At 36.3% G+C, this 21,354-nt stretch overlaps 1 protein-coding gene across 3 annotated transcripts; it reads left to right on the forward strand.

Moving 5' to 3' along the window:
• The first annotated feature begins 294 nt into the window (after positions 1-294).
• Positions 295-21,140, forward strand: LOC121877529 (DDB1- and CUL4-associated factor 7). Of its 3 annotated transcripts, XM_042383294.1 has the most exons (10): positions 295-396; positions 2,330-2,466; positions 3,384-3,525; positions 3,807-3,908; positions 4,269-4,515; positions 4,795-4,946; positions 6,706-6,823; positions 7,784-7,955; positions 11,250-11,346; positions 20,904-21,140. In XM_042383294.1, exons 2-9 carry the CDS (start codon positions 2,363-2,365, stop codon positions 11,308-11,310), a joined length of 1,098 nt encoding a protein of 365 aa, XP_042239228.1. In that variant the 5' UTR covers positions 295-396; positions 2,330-2,362; the 3' UTR covers positions 11,311-11,346; positions 20,904-21,140. The 3 variants fall into 3 exon arrangements, with proteins under 3 accessions (XP_042239228.1, XP_042239226.1, XP_042239229.1); XM_042383292.1 differs by lacking the exon at positions 20,904-21,140 and having other exon boundaries at positions 11,250-14,447; XM_042383295.1 differs by lacking the exon at positions 20,904-21,140 and having other exon boundaries at positions 296-396; positions 7,784-7,965; positions 11,250-14,447.
• Positions 21,141-21,354: the final 214 nt, after the last annotated feature.

Genomic DNA, 21,354 nt, shown 5'->3' on the forward strand with positions numbered 1-21,354 from the left:
TTTCAAAGGAAAACATATGGTTGATGTCGTGAAGAGAAATATAGATGTTAAACACGTTGTAGCAGAAAAGAAGAAGTTGCTTGTAATAGAGATAAAGGCAAAGCGCAGCATCACCCTTGTCATGCGGCCAACCCTCCCGGAAATTCTGATAAGTAATTTGTAAGATTTCCGGGATTAAATCGACTTATTTTGTTTATAAATATTAAAAAAATTATGTATTAAATATATTACAAAATATATGTAATAATTGACGCCGTAATCCATGTTTGAAAATAATAATGTTGGTTGACCTGTCTGCTATAAACAAGAGCGAGTCGCCCGCCATTGCTTCAGCGGCGCGGTTGTAACACAGGGGGAAGCTGACTTATTTTGAATATATTTTGGAGCCGTATAAAGGTTTGATATACTTCTATTGTCAGAGAAACGAAATGGTATTTAATTTTGAAGTCTAGGTTTAAATGAAGTAGATATGAGGGACGTAACGCTCATATTTTTCGGCTAAAATGTCAAATGCTAAGTAGCGGCAAGTTGAAAACGGAACGCTTGTAATTAGCTTAAAATAGTTATTACTTCCATATACCACGATATAGTAATCGATTCTGTACCTCTTTATACTATACAATATTAAGTCATCATGTTTACAGAGGATTGACAAGTAGTATTGAAGTATTACGGTGGAGCCTCATGTCAGGTACACACTGGGGTCTCCTCACCAACTCCCATAGTATAAGAGAAGCTCGTGGCTGCTGGCTCTTATAGGTAATAGAATTCCAGGCTTAACACTCTATATCTGTGTTTGTACATGTGACAGGATAGCTGAGTAAATGTTGGAATTTTCTGTGCTTATTTACGATAAAATTTAAATTTCATGGGTAACATTGCCTCTGTGGGTTAATATTAGTTTACTGGCTGTGACAACATTTTCGTATTTAGTTAGGTTAGGTTTCAACAGTGATTTGGAAGTGAAATTGTTTTAAGAAGAGTTTTTTGTATTTTGGCGTGTTTTATTAAAATCTAACCTTTATTTCTTGTGCAAATGAATAGATCCCACTCCCCCCCCCCAAAAAAAAAAATTATAAATAAAATAACAAAATAAATAAAATATTGGATTTGTTCTAAATTTATTCCTCTGCCCAAAAAATCAAGGTCAGATTTGAATAAAACACACCTCAATACACACCCTCCAAATAACCCTATTCCCATAACAGAAAGGAGCCACATCCATTAAACGAATATTTACCCCTATGAGTTCTTTCTGCTTTTTATAATGAAGAAAAATATTGGGTAACATGGAATTAACAAATCTCATATCCTAGAATATTAATTGTAATACTCTGGAACAATATCGCAGGTTAACCAGGAACTTTAGAAACTTTTGAATAGGAGATAACGGTAATAGTAAGGAACAAGAGTCCAGGTGCCTAACGTTGTTTCGATACTACGTCGCTAATCTTTGGATACCCAAAATTCGTTTAATGTCCCGATGACTCGGTACAACGTTGTATTGCATCGTCACGGACTACTTTTTACGGTGTATCACCTTCTCTCATCTGGCCGTGCTATGCTCTCTCGGCAGCCACAGAGTCTAGGCGATTCACTGCCCTCCTCCTCCGCTCCCGCCATACTCCTCCCCTCTTACCATCCACCTCCTCTGCCTCACTACCCACCACACACTCGCTCTACCATCTCCGTGAGTACCAATACAAACTTAGTAGTTGTATATTTAGGAATTATTTTCTACAGAAATGGCAATGATTTTCTTTATATGTAATGTATTTCATGAGATAAAGGGAGGCTCAGGAACTTAACTCCCATATTTTATCTATTTCTTGTGGGGAAAATTGTTCCGCTTAACATTGTTTCATATAACGTCGCATTTTTAGGAGCGTAACCCCGACATTAAGCGAGGACTTTATATAAATTTTGGCAAAATTTCGTGCAAAAATTCTTGTTAATGAGAGTGGACCCTTCTGCAAACTAGAAATAAATGAACAGTTATTGGATCTGATTTGGAGGGGATATTGATAACTATAAGAACTTTTTGTGGCAATACAGTCCTGTAGTAAAGTTTTGATATTCCTTAATACTGTAATACATTTAATAAGCAAAATCACATTCCAAAATTCTTCCACTGTTGGTTATAAACTAGCATGGCTTTGGTGCTGAGGGAAATGTAAATCTTTTTATAACTACTATCAACTTTGTAAAGATAATTAGTGAGAGTAAAAGGGTGACTGAAAAGAGAAATGAGAGCAAGTAAAGTGTACAGTACATTTTTTATTATTATTCATGGAAGTAACATCCATATTACTTCACATTTTCTCTATAGTTCACAGAATTGTGGTAAAATCTTCGGAGGAAAATGTCAGTACATCCACCCCCAAAAAGGAAGGAGATATACAAATATTCAGCGCCATGGACTCTTTACAGCATGAATTGGTCTGTGCGTCCTGACAAAAGGTTCAGGTACGTAAGAATAAACTACAATTCAAGTTTCAAGATGTTTGTGTATATTACAGTAAAAATAGTTACCCAGGAACATTGGATAAGGTGATATACTGTACAGTACTGTGATGAAGAAGAGGTGTGTATTTAGTAAAAGTTGTTTGGGGACATTGTTTAGTGGTTTTTATCCTTTCATTTTCTGTTAACTTGAGATATTGAAATATTGAGTTATTATGGCACTAGGGATATTCAATACTGCATATACGGTATAGCTGATTAGATATTCAGTTTGATGTGACATGTACAGGAGGTCAGGAGTAAGTGTAGGACTGGTTGTTAATGAGATGATTGATTGCAGATTATATTGAATAATACTGTACAGAAATTGGTGGTGCCATCCCACACAGGATGACAGAAGTAACTTTTGTAGAAAGAAATTAGTGGGTTGTATATACAGTATTGGAAGTACAGTACAGTATTACTTTATAGAAATGGAGGCTGGAAATGATCTTGTTTTTGTTTTTTGTTTTTTTTTACATGATCAAATGGAAAGTTTGATTATAATTTTACATGTACAGTTCGATCAGTACCTTAAATCTAACGATATCTTTTATTGTGTTGGATTTTCTTTTTCCAAAAAATCTTGGGTTACGTAGTCACCTGCAGTTACACTCAGTACTGTGGCTGGTGCATTTTGTGAGATGTGTAGAATACTTTGTTAGTATCCTTAGTCTGGCTACTATTGTGAGGTTCCTTAGGAACAATCCAGGAGTTTTAATAGTGTAAATAAACTTAGAATTGCTACATCTCACAAAATGCACTAACAACTGTACACAAAGATGGATTGTTTTATGTACAGACCTATACAACTGAGAACTGTATATATATGTACATATACATTACTGTATATATATGTTTCTGTCTCATTTGATGTTCAGACTGGCAGTTGGAAGTTTTGTGGAAGAGTACAATAACAAGGTTCAAATTGTTCAACTGGATGAGGACACTTCAGAGTTTGTAGTGCGCTCTACTTTTGATCACCCGTACCCAACTACAAAAATAATGTGGATTCCAGATAGTGTAAGTATTACTGATATGATGGTTGGAGAAAATGGATAAGAATATTTGGTCGTATGTTAATGAGGCCTTAGTAAATGGGAAAATATAAATTGTGGAAATCATGAATTTGTCTTGCATAAGTGGAAGATTGTTTGTAGGACAGATATGGAGTTGAGTAAGGACAGAGGCAGTCTGAACCACACTGATGGATATTGGAAAATGGCATATTACTACATGTTCATCATGGAGAAGCATAGTTATTTAAACACTTTCATGATTGCAATTTTGATTTTACTTAACAGAAAGGTATATATCCGGATCTTCTGGCTACCAGTGGTGACTATTTGAGAGTTTGGCAACAAGGGGCTGATGGGGACACAAGAATGGCATGCCTGCTCAATAATGTAAGTTATTGAAGTTGTTAGTTATAAACATGTCCACCTGTATTACTAATAATTAATTTTTTACATTTCCTTAAGTGAAAATAATTATTTGATACAGTGTAATAATATTTGGTTTTATCAACTTTCCATGGCAGATTATGTATTTAAAATAATTTAATTGCTTTTGAAAATGTGTGCCTTGAGCATAACTTAAGGTGGTTGGTACTTGTCATGATAAGAGTTATTGTATTCTCTATTGATTACTTTAATGGTTCAGTATATTGGTGCTTACACATGACTAACATCTCATAGATGAACTGTGTACAGTACTCTACTTTGCTTTTATATTTATTGACTATTATTTGTATTTTCGTGTTTCAGAACAAAAATTCAGATTTTTGTGCTCCTCTAACTTCCTTTGATTGGAATGAAGTAGAGCCAAATCTCATTGGTACATCATCAATCGACACAACGTGTACCATCTGGGGTCTGGAGACTGGACAGATGTTGGGTAGAGTTAATGTAGTCTCTGGTCATGTTAAAACACAACTTATTGCTCACGACAAAGAAGTATTCGACATTGCATTTTCAAGAGCTGGAGGGGGTAGAGATATGTTTGCTTCTGTTGGTAAGTTGTCCTATATTATTACTGTATAATGTTTCTGTTTATTGCAGAACATGGAAACAATGAGTGTTTTTGAATGAACCAAATATAATTACTGTATTTACAGTGACATACCAGTAAGTAGGTACAGTATTATATCTAGTTAGTCAGTAATCTGTATTGAAGATTGAATGTGAGAGGAAACCAAGAACAGAGGAGAATGACATTGCTTTGTACCTTGGTATAGTTATAATAATTACAGTACATTTATAATAACAAGGCTAATGTGTGGTCTATCTGTAGGTGCTGATGGTTCAGTAAGAATGTTTGACCTGCGGCACCTGGAACACTCTACTATCATATATGAAGATCCTGCACACACACCTCTTTTGCGACTAGCATGGAATAAACAAGACCCCAATTACCTCTCAACTGTGGCCATGGATGCATGTGAGGTAATTTGTCTGTTATTTACTTTATACCGTACTTGATGTGAGGAAAAAGATCATTTGCGACAGTTTTTATTTTTGTGATCTGATAAATTTTAAGAGGCATCCTGTGTTTAGGTCTTCCTTCAGTCTTACCATCATGCTGGTTTTGCAAAATTCGAGTTTGACAATAGGTGTTTAGTTTATCAATGAGGAAAATTTTAAGTGCTGAAAATTTCTCTCAAGATTTTGCACTTGTTACCCAGCTTAAGTATGTCTCATGTGGATATAGACAGAAATTGTTGCAATCTGATCACTATGTTGTAAATAGAAGTTGCCCATGATTATCATCTGTTTAAGCTTTCAACTGGGGGGGGGGGGGTAGATGGTTGGTAGGGAAATTTTTTATTATAACAGAAAAAATATGTAGACAAAACAAAGCTTAAATTAATTTTCATCTTTGCTAAACTTAGGTATTTCCCTAAATATATCTTCTTGGGTCTAAGCTCTTGACACTGGCTTCGTCTTTAGACCAGACTCATTCACCTTCAAGTTTAAGTTATGTGGCTGAGACAGGTGGGTTGACCTCTTTCTTTCTCCTCCAATGTGGCCGTGATTTGGGCTTCTAACCATACTATATTTGCCCTGCTTAAAATAGCAGAGAATGTAAAAAAAATAGAAGTAGTGGTAATTCTACATGGGCCTTCCTGCTTGATAATAGGAAATGACTACTGGGTAAAATATAGGAACAGAACAATTGTGATATTAATATAGCTACCAGTAATATAAGGTGGGTCAATAGACAAAAAAACATACTGCATGAGAGATCAGGCAAGACCCAGTGTTAGTGTTGTGTGCTGAATCTTTTTTTTTTTTTTTTCCTTTCTTTCCTCTCACATTACCACAATGCTTCTGGGAAACATTTTTTAAATCTTCATTTTCACATGATTGACAAATTTGGCACTAAAGCTTAATTATTGTGAAAGGTCTAGACTGTCTTGTTCCAGTTTACCCTCACCATGAGCATATCACAGACCCCTCTGTTATAGATGGTGGCAGTACGAGCACATTTCAGTAATGTCCCTGCAGTTTGTCTGAAGGTGTCTTCAGCTTTCCATAGCTGATTATCTGGTAGTAGAGAAGAACCACATTTGAAGTTTTAGGAACTATTAGACCAGTTACAGTTGCGCTCTTCTTGAAATCAAATACTTACTCTATATGTACGGTTAAACAAAGTTTGTCACTCATTGCAGTTGATTGCTCTGTGGGGGTTCTGGCCAATTTACAATAATGTTTTCTTTCAGAAACAAAGTAGTCAGTAGCTTTCTGTTGTTCTTGGACTGCTTTGTTACTGCTTGCTTGCCTCAAAGCAGAGATTTTTCATTTTCATTGGTGTGTTTTCCAATAACCTCTTAAAAGGGTAGGGAATAATTAGTATCTCTTGGAGTTATTAGCTCTCATATTCACTGAAGATCAGCAGCTGAAACTTCAAGACATGTCAGTCTTCAGAGAGGAACAGTATATAGCTTATCAAAGATTTAGAAGGAAGAATAAAAGGTGAAGAAATTTTTTAATGTTTTGGGGATCAACTTTCAATGCTTTCCACTTCAAGTCTTATTTAATTTTTACTGTTTTGTATTTTGATAAAGTTTAATAATAAAAAAAAAGGAATTTCTTTGCTTTGGCTTCTATAATTATTGGGTCATAGAGTTGAAGTAAGACTTGGTTGGTGAACCAGAACTAAGTAGTTGTCTTTGCTCTGCCTAAATATCTCAATCCATTGCAGGTGATCATTTTGGATGTACGAGTTCCTTGCACACCTGTTGCTAGACTGAACAACCATCGAGCATGTGTAAATGGCATTGCATGGGCTCCACATTCATCTGTTCACATATGCACTGCAGGTAAGTGTTGTAAAGGTTGTGGTCATGGAAAAAAAAAGCTTTGGAAACTGAAGTTCAACAGTGACATCAGATTTCATTTCTAAATTCTTGCTTGCTAATGGGTAAACTTAGTTATTGAGGAAAATCCAAGCACAGTGGAGCTGTTATACATGGACAGTAACATACTGCAAGTTTGATTTTGAAGTTGATGAAATTGCAAGTCCATGAATAGGCAATATAGGGCCAAATTTTAAAGTTCATGAGCATTTTATCCTAAATTGACAAAAAGAACATCACAGCAAGGGGCTTGAGATGGGTTTTGTCTTATAAATTACTCCTCCAGTAAGACTGCCTTACGACACAAGCAGAAGTTTTAATTGTACAGTATTTTGATCAGTGTGTAACCCAGCCATAGAGGTGTGCATATATAAGCAGAATCAAAGTACATACAGTACTTTGATCCTTATGTGATCCTACTGTAAGGCTGCTGTGACATCACTAACCAAACAGCCAATCACAGTGCACATTGTTTTTGACAGCTAATCATGAAGCTATAGATCTTTTTGTGGTGTAAAGATTTTACACTTGTGTCACACATTTGTTCTTTGTGTTCATTGCATTCCATGTGTTTTTATTCCTCTGTTTGCTTCAGTTTTGAATTCCATTTGAAATAAGAAAATGTAAGGTGTTGTTTTGGGTGAGGTGACAATTACTGCAAATTTTACATATTGATAAGTGGGAAGGAAGAGCACTGGTGGTGGTGGAAGAGAGTGGGAGAAGGGCCTGGGTGCACAAAAGACTCCATGTAGTGGTTGAAGTTAATTTCACACACACAAATATACAAGTATGTATATGTGTATACAGTATATGGACTTTTATTTTAGATAAGAACAAGTATGGCAATAAGATGGTAGAGAGGTTGAGGTCAAACAAGTTACTGTGTCCTTTAGGATGCTAAAAGGTGTGAATCCTCCATTTTAGGTGATGATCATCAGGCGTTAATATGGGATGTTCAGCAGATGCCCAGAGCAATTGAAGATCCAATATTAGCATACACTGCTGCCGAAGGAGAAATAAACCAGATCCAGTGGGGGGCAACACAACCAGACTGGATCGCCATCTGCTACAACAAGTGTCTTGAAATCTTGCGAGTGTGAGTGGATGTGAGTGATGACATAAAGTATGTTTGTATTTTCTCTGCTTTATTTAATATTCATGATGAATGATGCTCATAATTTGTGTTGTGCAGGAAATTGTTCAGGTGATGGTGTAAATGTATCATTTTACCAAGTACCGTATTACTTGGTTAAAGAATAGATGATAAGGGTGAAAGAATAGATGATACTGTATGTAAAATTACCATTATTTCTGATGTGCTGTCAGTTGACTATGCAGGAAGTCATTAATAGTTGCAGTGTAAAGCCGGAAAGGAAGAGCACCAAAATGAATGGTTCTGATAATGCAGTACAGTGTTCAGAACAAAATTTGTAACATAGCAATAGTACAGTACTTATATTATGTGTGGATTACATTTTTTCTGAATTTAAGTTAGGACTAGTTGCACATAAGGTTACAGTTAGTTGTCTACTGAAGGTAATGTTGAAAATATTTTGTCAGCCTTGTAGGATTTTACTTATCTAAGTCCAGAAAACATAAAAGAGTGGGTGCTGCCTATCCTAATACAGTACAGATTAGACATGTTAAATATTCTGATTATTAATCCATTATCTTATTTGGTTGATAATGACACTTAAATATACATGTATAGTATATATTCTGTGATAAAAATTGGTACACCCTTCATATAAAGTTAGTCCTAAATTGTGTGAGCTTAGGCACTGATGCACGTAATGTTTATATTTGTTACCAGGCGATTGGTAGCAGACCTATCCAGAGGAAGTACAGTTACCTCACCTGCTGTTATATCCTGCTCATTGAAGACTTGCATTATGTTAGAATATACCTGTTGTATTTCACCTCTTTTCATGTGAACAAATTTTTTTGCTTCTGCCATAAGTAGGAATATTGGCAGCTGTAGTTAAGTCAGCATTTACACTTATAGAAATCACTGACAAAATTTATGCAGTAATCTCCCCATTGGCCAGAATCCCCAATCCCTGGAACTCTCCCCCCAGAATCGAAAGTGACCTTGAAAATTTTCAGGAAATTTCTCCATTCCTGGTCTGCGAAGGAGTTTCCGAGGATGAAAATCGGCCGCGTTTTCCGAAAACCATTTCTGAGAAGGTTCTGAGGAAATCTCTTCAAACCTTTCCGTTCTGGGCCTGGGAATAAATGTTCCAGAACTTCCCTATGTGCCAGGCGAGTGGGTGGCTTAGCTGCCTGGATCATTTAGTTCATATTCTATTGCCATTGTAGAAGGTTGTATCCTCGCTAGCTATTGTTTTTGTTTACAATTTGTGTTGTGGAGAACTGTACATTACTGTACCAGGACACAATCGGCCAAGAATACTGTACAGTGTTTAAACAGTGTTAAGAACGTAAAAAATTCTCAGTTACGTATACTGTACTGTACATTCAGTAAGTGGGAAACACTGGAGCACTTTGGCTTTTGTCTTTATTCAAGACATCTTCAGGTCATGAGACTCACTAATCCCCCACCCCGACAATGGGTGACCTGACATTGCATCAGGTCAGGTCAGTAATGTGACCCACTAGTCCCCCACCCCACCTCCATCGCAGGTGTTAAGACATGATTACAGTTATGTATTAAATGCAGCAGAATGAACAGTGACTACCTACTCTAAACTCAAGATGACATCACCTACTGGTAAGTACAGTATAGTAGTAGTTACATTATTTTGTTTACAGTATTAACAATATATTGTACGTGTACAGTGGTGTTTGTGTAAATAAATACAGCTCTGTGTGTGATGTGTGGCTTGACTCGGGGAAAACTTTTCTCCAGTGCAGGGTGGAAAATTCCACTGTCTTGGCTGTGACACACCGACTGTTCACACCCGTATCGTTTAGATTTTTAGTTTTTTAAATTTATTTATTTAACAAAACTTTTATGTAAAATATTTAGGATTATTTGGATAATTTTTTTTTTTTTTACTTTATTACAATTGATTTTATTGGCTCCGGTATCTCCATTTCTTACACACACACATATATATATATATATATATATATATATATATATATATATATATATATATATATATAAATAAAAGAATGGTGTCCCCAGCATTGTATCATGTCTAAATATTTTGTTTATAAGGATCTATTATTGGAACAGTCTTGTAAAAAATTGGTTCAGGGTCACAATGTTTATCTTCTTATGGCAGTATGTTCAGCAAGTAATGCTTTTCTTCAAGAAAAGCATTATGTACCTCTCCATGAGAGGGTAATTAAAAAAAATGTATATATATACTGGATATATCATTTAAAGTATCATTGTAATTAACCCTTTCATGAGTGCAAATGTATGTACAGTATTGACTGTGCTCACCAGAATGGGTAACATAGTTTTGGTGCAACACTCAGAATTTAATCTAGATGCGGGCTGTTCAATGAGTAGGTTGATGATTGGAAAAGCATCCAGTCATAAAACTTGCTTCACATTTGCCTTCTGACAACCACTACACCATGCCACTAGGTAACACGGTTAATCTATGTAAGTGTGAAAAACTGTCCTGAAACAGTGATGAGGAGGATGATGATGAATCATCCTTATTGTTGTCACTATAAAAGTGTTTCAATGTTTACTGATGACTACACAGCCTCCTGGTGGGTGAAGGAGTGTGTGACCATATGTGTGGACCGAAGGAGTGGTACTGTCTCCAGGTGTCTATGGCACAGGTATTGCTTGTACAGTACCATTCAAATCCTCCAATGAATTGCTTCGAAAAGTACAGTAAATCGTTTATACAATATATGCACTTTATTTTTTGAGAAATGAATCAGGTGAATATATGTACAAGTACTTGCTCATAAAAGGGTTAAGTTTTGCTGCTTTTGTGATTTATAATTGGTAACATTAAATTTTATAGTTGTTAAAACTTTGTGGCCCATTAGCTTGTGAAAATACTCAATGGGCCATTTTCTACCTGTCGTAATTACTTGGGACTGAATATAACAGGTAGCACAGTGCTTAACAATTAACTTGCTTCTTTGAAGTGCTGTACTGTAGTGTGTACATTAAAACTCTGGTGTTGGCATCCACATCCACCTCCAATGGAGATGAAGGACATAATGAAGGAGTGGGTGAAGTTATTTCATAATTTTTTTGTAAGGAATAGAGGTTTTGTTTATTAGACAGTTTAGTGATTCTAGGCCAGATTTTAATTTAAAGGACAGCTGCCCCTAATATTGGGGTAGGTAACACCCACTACATTTATCAGTAAATGCCTAAGATTTTTTTCAAGTATTATGATAGGTCAAGGTAAATGTTATGTGCTGTAAAATAAAACTTAGATTTTTACAGTGGTGTGTGCAGATTCTCCACTGGAGCTGTTAGAAACCCCATTGGATTTCCATCCTGTTGAAGAAACAACAGGAGAATAGGTGCATGAGAACCAAAAGTAAGCAGAATGTGATGTTATGTAATGTTGCCTATACAGTCTGTAAAGAAAATTAATTGTTCTTATTTTATTTTTACATCAGAATGTATAGTATTGCCAGTTTATATCCTGTATTAACTATGTTATAATTGGAGTTTAACTGATGCTCATGTTTAGTTTTGACTCCTTTTGTAAGGTGTTTTTCACACACACACACACATGGAACATTTCATCGGATTATATATATATAATAGTGTTTCATAAAATATTGTCATCTGTGGAATAAAGGTAAGAGACACCACCTTGTACAGCAAAAGGAGTATTTCAGTTATTTTAGAGGGTGAATCCAATCATTGACTATCAAAAGCAAGTGCAAGTTAACCCTCTTTCTGTCTTCACATAGTTGGGGTTTTAGGTAGGGTGTACTGTATATGTAATTTAACAACAAAGGCTCAAAAACAATATTTATAACTTGAGACAAAGAAATCTACTGTGGGTAGGTTAAGAGTTTTATTTATAAAAATACAAACGAGTTATGGCCTCAGTCTGTTGCAGGATAACCAGCCTCTTAGATAAATCAGGAGAAGGAGAAGTACTAATAAAAAGACAAGTACAGTAGAAGATGACAATTTTTTATTATTATAATTAATTGACAATTCTAATACTGTATGTAATTTTACATGTTTCACATGAGATTCTTCTGTCCCACAATGTGATTGTATGCCGGTTATTTCACCTCCATAAGTACTGTAGACACCAAATATTGGTAGTTTGTAAGATTTTAGAATGTAACTTCATCTTAATACTGACAATGAAATTTTTTTGGAATTTTCTCGGAATTTCAATGAATCGATATTCTAAGCTACTTGCGTATATTCGTTCAGCGTGGCATAAATTTAGAATAATTTCAGTATCACTGTATCAACTTCATAACATTCTCATACTGTAAAGCCCCACTCTTGCTGTAATGTGTCTCAGTATTTCTTGCAGTACAGTCCAGCACTGGTGGACCTTAATCATCAGGAAAAATGGAGTTGTGTTTTAAAACTGGGGGAGGGGACACGACACCAAGTGAGGGGTGTTGATATAGTGCGTGTTTGTATGTGAGAGAGAGAGAGTAAATCAACAGCTATTGCTTGCATTACGGTAATGAGCTAACTCTGGTAGGATATTATGGAATTTCATGATATGTTAACAAGGTTAGTGCTCTCCATGTTTAGGTTTGCATTATATTGTCACCCCTGGCAACTCTAGCTCCTGTGAGTTATTGGTTCTTGCCACAGTATGTTGGAACGGATTAATGTTTTTTTTTTAATATATCACTCTCCACCATACTAGTTAACTAATTTCTTAAATTTCATTAATAGGATATTTTATATTACTGTACATGAAACTTAATTTCAAAATGGTACTGGTAGTTTGTGCTCTTTTAGCTAACAAGGCAGCATAAGGTGTTGTGAGTGACAATGTGGGAGATTGTCTTGTGGAACATTGTATAGGCTGAATTGCTGCTACCTCCACTTGAACAGGGATTTAAAGATTCTTTTTTTTTTTTTAATATTATGATATAATGCTAATTGGAGTGACCAATGAATATGCAAATACTGTATGCATCCCAAAGCTTGTAGGGTTTGGCCAGTAAATCTCAATGTGGTATATGACTGGTGACAATCTGAAAGTCTCACAATCCCTCCATGACAACCATTACTCAATAATGATTGATTGGAGGCCACAGTTTGTCTTTTAGACATCATTTTTATTTTGTTTACTTAGTGGCCCATCAACTTTTATTGCAGTCAGTGGAGGTTTTCTTGACTGGTAGCATGTGTATACGCTCTGCTTGGCCTAGTCCTGTCCATCTTGTTTTTTATGGACAACACATCTGCAGGGATTTGTTGTACAGTATAAGAAACCAAGGTTCCTATAGTCCCTTTCATTATATAAAATTTCATAGGCAGTGGTGGTCTTTTGAGTAAAAGCTTTCATGATTCCTATCACTGTGTACATTACTGGAGCAATCATTGTTAAATAATGGAGTGATGCAATTTATATTGATGGTGGATCAGTAATCTTTCAAATACTGTAATGGATTTACTTAAAATAATTGCTAACTCCCAATCTGTTTATTGTTTATTCTGCTGGTGACTCAGAATGAGTTGATGGTTTGGAATACAGTAGCTGGCATCAGATTTATTTGCATCCTCATTTCACCTGAATCCATCAAGTAAGCTTGAAGCTGGGGCAGTATAAAGAGATCTTTATTCTGGTGGCTCCATTTCCCCCCTTGTAGCAGCTTGGTTTGTATTATATTCAGCTTCCATCTTTGATATATAGTATAGTTAAAGAGAGTGTGGAGTCTTGGTGTCATGCCCTGTTCTCAGTTTTCAAGTTCTATGTTTGAATTTTTAAGGTACTGTGGGTACCTAAATTAAGGGAGAATTTGTTAGGTTTGGTGTTGGGTCTAAGTGTGAGGTGCCTAATTTTTATGGTTAATGTTATTCACATCTGTTGGTGGTTACTTGAGTTTTCTGTGGCTCTCTTCACAACACCTTACCACCTTGCTGTGAATTACTTCAGATCTTTAATGAATGGGACATCTTTCTGAGCAGGAGAAATTTATTCCTGAAACTCAGAACACTACCAAATTTGGCAAGGGCAAGGGGCAGTGTGTATGGTGTATGTTTTTACCCCTTTTATGCCGATAGTATATTTGATTTGGGTAGCTTTGACAATTTGATCACAACCAAAATGTCTAAGATAAATTGGGGTGTGATAGAGAATGGGTTTGTTTAATGTTACAGGGTGTGTTGTGATTATACTGGTACTATATTAGTTTTACTTAGGCTGTAAACCAGATCATAGTGGTTGTGTGGTACCCAGGCTTCATTAATTGTGTGTGAGCCACTGGTAAAAACGATTTTGTCAAAACATCAACATCAAGAAGTATTTTATTGCTTGCAAAATGGCTGAGGTATTCATAGCATTTTAAAATAATGTGCATATAGCCAGTGCCGGATTTAGACCTGTGGAGGCCCATGGCCAGCCTCTTTGTGAAGGTCCCCCTCATTATAACTACCCAAGAGGGTGGGGTGGCGAGTGAAGCGAGCCTAAACATCTGGGAGTTCCGGGGGGCGCTGTAAGGCCACCCCCTCCGGGAAAATTTTGAAATTTGAACACTTCTTTGGAGAATTTTGAAGCCATATGCAGTTATATTGAGGAAATTAGAACATTGAGAAATTTTTAATTAACTGTATATTTATTGATAGTGTACAAATTCCCAACACACACACACACACACACACACACACACACACTCACTCCAGTCATGACTGGAGTCATTCTTGTGGTTTCAAGTCGACCAGCCCTGATATAGCTACTACTGCACATGTCAAAAATTTTCGAGAGACTTCACAGAAAAGAATATATTACAGTATTAGTTATTACAGAGAGATGATTCTTTGCATTATTAATCAGATAAACCTCTACTCAAATAATGGTTCTGTCCAAGAATGCATGTACAGATAGACCCCGACTTACGACTGCTACGACTTACGACTGTCGGGACTTACGACCGCCGCAATTTTTTATTAAATTTTTTTTTTTTTTTTTTTTTTCAAATGACACGCATTTTCTATACCGAAACGTTTCCAGTTAATGTAGTCTCCATGTATAATTAGAAAATTATGGGGGCCCCATGTGCATTCAGCTGACTACATTAAAGGTAAGTGCTCAGTCACACTGTATCCATTCCTTATTATTTATTACTTTCACTGTACTGTATCCATTCCTCATTATTCATTACTTTTACTGTACTGTATTTCATTGTAGATTTTTTTTTTTTTTATCTATGTCGGACTTACGACCATGTCGGACTTACGACCATGTCGGACCTACGACCTGGATTTGGGTCCCTAACCCCGTCGTAAGTCAGGGTCTAGCTGTATAGGCTTCTTTAAGTCCAATGTCAGATAGATTCAGAAGAAGTATTAACTCCACTATAAATAAAATTGACATTTTGCATCCAATAGTAAAACAAATAAACAATTTAATGAATTTGATAAAATTATAACAGAAGTGTGAACATGTTGGAAAAAACAAGAATTTTAATAAAAATAACTGCCATCGACCATGGATAATGGATATATTGTACACAAACATTGATCAGTTGCAAAATAGAAAATAAACATTACCTTTATTTACAGACCAGGCACTTTACGTGACCTGGTCGCTGCAAAGTTTTTTATCAACTTTTCGAAGTCGATCTCTCTGAGGATGTCATATTCGATAGTCATCAAAGCCAGGTGGCTGAGCCTATCATGACACATTGTAGTACGGTCTGTTTTTAATAAACTTCATTTTACTAAAAGAACGTTCTCCAGAACAATTTGTGACCATGAGCACCAAGTACATCCGTAGCATTATTTCAACATATTGTAATATGTGGAGGCCCCCAGATTGTGGAGGCCCCTGGGCAGCTGCCCACTTTACCCACTCCTGAATCTGGCCCTGCATATAGCTAATTAGTTAGGAACATGGGCAGTTAACCTTGCACTTGCTTTGGAATATCGGTCATAAACAAAATCATTGTACATAGCTACATCACCTTGTGTGTATTAGGTTTTTATTGGTAACCATACTATACAGTAGTCTTTCATTATTGTTCAATTTTGGAATTCTACCTGATCTCTTGGTTTGACTGCACACACTGGCAAAAATTATGACAATTAGAATGGATATGGTAGTCAGGAGCTCTGCACACAACCAAAATCCATTAATAGACAGTATTTATGTGGATACCAAATGTACATCAGACATTTTTCCCCCAAATCCCACCTCCCTGGTAAAGTCTGACGAGCATTTTCTGTATAAATAGATTAAAAAGAACCTTTAGTGGCCATTTTACACATATTTCCCCCAAATAAGATTATGGGGTCATTTTAAATAAGAAAATCTTTTATATATTTTATTATCCTCCATAAAAGTCATTATTTTGGACCTCTTTCAGTACTGAATGGGAAAATTAGTTTTTAAGCAACGCAATCTTTGTTTTCATATTTTTATTACCAAAAGGAGCTATTGTATTTTTTAGAGTAATCACCTTGTTGACATTTTTTGTGTAAAATAGATCCTTTTTATGACACTATTTGTATTTGTGTAGAGTTTTTATTGGATACAAGTTTGTTTTAGCAGTACTGTATGTACATTGTACTCTCACGTCCAATATTTTGTCCTTTGGTTTGGCCTTTTTGTAATTATAGCTGATAGAAGGTGAATGTGATTGCAGTTGTCATTTACATGAATGTTAGAACTACTGTAATATTGGTATTACAAGGGAGACAATGTATGTCAGTAAATGTATGAGTAACAGTATTTGAATTTGCTTGCAATTTTGTAACTAATCTATTCACCCACTGTACAAACCATATCATCACTATAAGAACATCCTGCTTGTGTTATTTAAATTTTGTAATTAATGTAATAAGTTTTAAGAATTGTATAATACATTTTTTATGATATTACAACTTATAATTATTTTCCTGTAAGAAAGTCATCATAGAAAATTTTTAGCTCAAAATCATCAAGTACTGTATGTGAAGCAAGGGAATTTGAACCCTTTTAAGACCCCAGGCGGGTTGCATTATATCCTGCTTCTTCAAGAAACATAAACAGTGCCAAGCATCAGTTACGATTGACTTCTGTACCACAGTTTGAGGTGGCAGCCTCTGAAACCCCTGCAGTGCTTTTGGGTAAGGGAAGAATTATTAGAGAATAGATAAAGGGTATGAGACTGTGATTCAGTTTCTTATGTTTGGGGTGTTTTCTTTACAGGTATTCCTTGATTTACAATAGAGTTATATTCCTGAAAACTCCCATAAATTGAATTGTATTTCTCTATTGGTTACCATTAAAAGTTGAGAAATATGTTCCTAAAAATATCAACATGTGAGAAAATGACACTGTAACATCTTACGGCTATTCCCGTGCTTGCATAGGTTAGCCATGATTATCTGATTGTAGCTCTCCATGATGTACAGTCTTTTGCAGCTTCTCTTGTCAGTGTTTTAACTCAAATATCATTTTTTACATCCTCTTCCCATGTTATTCTTGGCGTGCCCCTGGCACTTCTTCCCTCCACATTTTGGCTCGTGCACCTCTTGACCCAATTGATGTCATCTATTCTCTCCACATGCCCAAATCATTTCAGCCAGCCTCTACGCAGAACTTGTCCAATACGTACTCTCAATGCCCAGCAACCTTCTTAGCTCTGAGCAGGGCCTCCTGCCTCTCAGTGTCATTTTACTCATTCAGCTCACTCATAAATGCTTAGGTGATCCTCTTTAACTGCCATACATCATCACACTTTTAACACCGGCCGCACATATTATTCCTTTCCTATGGAGGGACGGTCCTCTTGTCAATAAAAGCACCAACTCCCTAAACTGAGCAAACTTTAGTACCTCACCTAACCTAACCTACCTTCCAGCTGCTTCAGTCTGGCCTCCTGAACCTTCTGTTCCGTTCTCTGCCCAGACATGATCATCTCATGTTCTTCCTTTGGGAATTCAATGGATTTATTGTAGCATTCCTCTTGAAAATTTGCACTACTTTCTTCTTGGGGGTAGCAGTGTGTGGTGTGTAGACTTCTGCTACGTTGCTACAACCTGAAGATGGCCACACACTCTGATGTCTGGCTTATCAGCAGATGATGATCTGGAGTCTTCACTTGGCACTACCTCTGTACCAATTATTTCCACTGTTCCAGTGAATATCTCTAAGCCTTTTTCATTGACGTCAATGCCAGCATGGAAAACTCTATTATCGGCAATACCTGCAAGAATATGATTACTGTACAGTATATGTAAATTAATCAAGGTACCCGTAACAAATCATGTATTACAAACTAATGAATAAAAGGCACAGGATATGCTTATTGCATTTTAGAAAATGCAATAATAATACCCTGTAGAGTACAAACATATTCCTTACTTGAATGTAAATAAAAAAATTGCATTCTCAATGAAACCTACTGTAATTCAAATTCTGGTACATCGAAATGTGGCTTCTCTCATACTCGTGCAATACCTGCTTGAGTTTAGTTTTATTAAAAAAATAAATAATGAACATTTTTCAAGTAATACTCATTGATTATATGATTTTCTAATTTTCTAATTATTAATTTTTTCACATGATTAGATTATGATCATGATTTTTAATCATACAAAATTTATTATGATCATATGATGTTTACATAATCATCATAGGAAATTATGATTATTTGGTTGTGTTTAATAATCAGTCCCATGTCTGCTAGGTACTTCTATAGTATGCAGTCTACTGGGCTATTTACTCTATAGCATGTAGTCTACCGAGCTGGAGTTGGTCTACCGGGATATTTACACTGTAGCATCCATTAACCTAACCTAGGTTGGGTTAAATTAAGTTAGGTTAGGCCAGGTTAAGTTACGTTAGGTCAGGTTAGTGGAAGTTACTGTGTAATTATCCTGGTAGACCAACTCCAGCTCGGTAGACTCCACACTATAGTAGCACCCATTCAATAAGTCAGGCTATATAAATATACAGTATAGTCTTAGTAAAGCCAAGTTATGCAAAGTCTATGTGTAACTAGACAAAGTGGAAATCTACTTAAATTCACAATCTAGGTGTAACAGTACTGAATTATTACTGCTGTCATCACAAACATCGGACACTTACAAAAGTTTGGTAAAGGTGTGCCAATATTTATAAAAGTACTTGTACTATGAGAATTTTTGAGGATGATTGTTGTAACCCTTTTGATGACAATGGTTTAACCCTTTGAGGATGATGGTTTAACCCAGTTGAGGATGATTGTTTAACCCTTTAGATGACAATTGTTAACCCTTTGAGTATGATTGATTTAATCCTCCAGGACTCAAAGGAATAACATGTGAAGACAGTTGCTATGACTAGATGATATTAAGAATCACGCATAATAACCCGGGATGTGTGTTTATACTGATGATCTCTGACCAGTATCAATGAGGTGCTGATATGAACACTTCATATTTCTATTCATTATTAACCAGACACAATATATATATATATATATATATATATATATATATATATATATATATATATATATATATATATATATATATATATATATATATATATATATATATATATATATATATATATATATATATGCATGTAAATCACTGTAGGTGCGCGTGATCTAGGTATATGCTGATAACCACAAGGAAAGAAGAAAACACGAAGTTCCCAAGTGCTTTCGTGTAATTCACATCTTCAGGGGAGAGTACAGACTAAGGAGAAGTACAAAACAAGGTATATATATACAGAGGAGGGTGAGACCAGGTCCACAATGGTCAGGTATTAGGTAATGACCCTACTAATCTTGTTTTGTACACCTTGTTTTGTACTTCTCTTTAGTCTGTACTCACCCCTGAAGATGTGAATTACACGAAAGCACTTGGGAACTTCGTGTTTTCTTCTTTCCTTGTGGTTATCAGCATATATATATATATATACATATATAATATTCATAAATATTTACTCACATGCACGCACTACTGATAAATACACACACACACACACACACACACAATACTGATGAATATCCACACATTTAATACTGATAAATGCACACACATACAGTACATACTGTACAATACTGATATATGCAGGTAGTAGGTAGCTACCAAACAGGGAGGTACTACTGCCTGGGAAGGTATTGGAATCATAATGTGTTGTCTAATGGTAGACCCTGCTGCCATATGGCATCACAAAAAATTGTGACCAAGTCCTAGGTTGCTGATCTGACTTTCTGCCTCATTTACACAACAATTGCAGGGTCTCAATTGTTTCTCTTATTTTGACAACACAACATATACAGTATATTGTTTCTCACGTTTGATCGGTTTTATTTTTTTCCTATTTCTGTACACTATTTATGGTTCAATTATCCCCTAGCCCGATGTGGATCAGTGACCTGTGCCTGGGTAGACTAATTCCCGTAAAAAAAATATACAGGCAATACTGAATGTACACATACAGGCAATACTGCTAAAAATACACATACAGGCTATACTGATAAATACATACACACACACACACACACACACACACACACACACACACACACAATGAAAAAATGCCCCAGATTTTAAACGGTTATACTGTATACAAAAATCTAGGCATCCTTTTCCTCGATGACTGTGTTTTTAACATTTTGACATACACGACTGTACTAGAATATTTAGCCAGTTTAGTGAGATATACTTAGAGGGAGTTTTGTGTGGGTTGGAAGAGCATGACCTAGTACAACATTCCTTCTGCTGCCACTGTCACAACTAAGTATAAAAAGTGTTATTGATATCACAAACTTTCCACCACACATACATACACACTTCCTTCAACCTTCATAGGGTAAGGACGTGTGTAGTCGGCGCTGCCCGCTCACGCGGCTGTGGCCTCTTGACCAAGGAGACAGCTACCAGCCTGGTCTGTCAGGCCCTTCTCCTTCTCCATCTCCTCCTCCCCATCTGGATTTATCAACATCCTCCCACCAACAGTACGGTGCAAAGATTGACGATCAACCCACAACTGATATACAAAAGTGACACTTTCAACTCGAAAGGAAGAAACAACTGTTAGAGCGACAATCAGTACTTAGAGGCCGCTGTTGACCCGACACACCCAGCCCGCGATACACTCGCCACCCCCAACACTGGATGAGAAGCCAAGAAACACTCCAAACTACACCAGGAGAGAAATGAGGACTCCCTACTCCACCCAGGTGAGGAATTATGAATTCCTAACTACATCATATGAGAAACAAGACCCATCTCCAACACCCTGTGTGAGCTGGAGGACCTACTCGGACCACGTGGTACATCTGCAGCTGTAGTGAGGTAGCGACTTAGCAGTCAGGTACAACGGCCATCAAGACAGTGGGAAGGACTCTTGGTGCCGACAGCAGGTCACAAGAATGTCTACAGACCAGCTCCCACAGTACCAGATCTA

Source organism: Homarus americanus, unplaced genomic scaffold, assembly GCF_018991925.1.
Source record: "Homarus americanus isolate GMGI-L3 unplaced genomic scaffold, GMGI_Hamer_2.0 scaffold14655, whole genome shotgun sequence".
Lineage (NCBI taxonomy): Eukaryota > Metazoa > Arthropoda > Malacostraca > Decapoda > Nephropidae > Homarus > Homarus americanus.

Excerpts from the sequence above, each read along its gene's own strand:
- LOC121877529 (XM_042383294.1), top strand. The coding sequence starts at position 2,363 with ATGTCAGTACATCCACCCCCAAAAAGGAAGGAGATATACAAATATTCA. Across the intron at positions 2,467-3,383 it reads CGTCCTGACAAAAGGTTCAG|ACTGGCAGTTGGAAGTTTTG; the intron begins GTACGTAAGAAT and ends TTTGATGTTCAG. Across the intron at positions 4,516-4,794 it reads AGATATGTTTGCTTCTGTTG|GTGCTGATGGTTCAGTAAGA; the intron begins GTAAGTTGTCCT and ends GTCTATCTGTAG.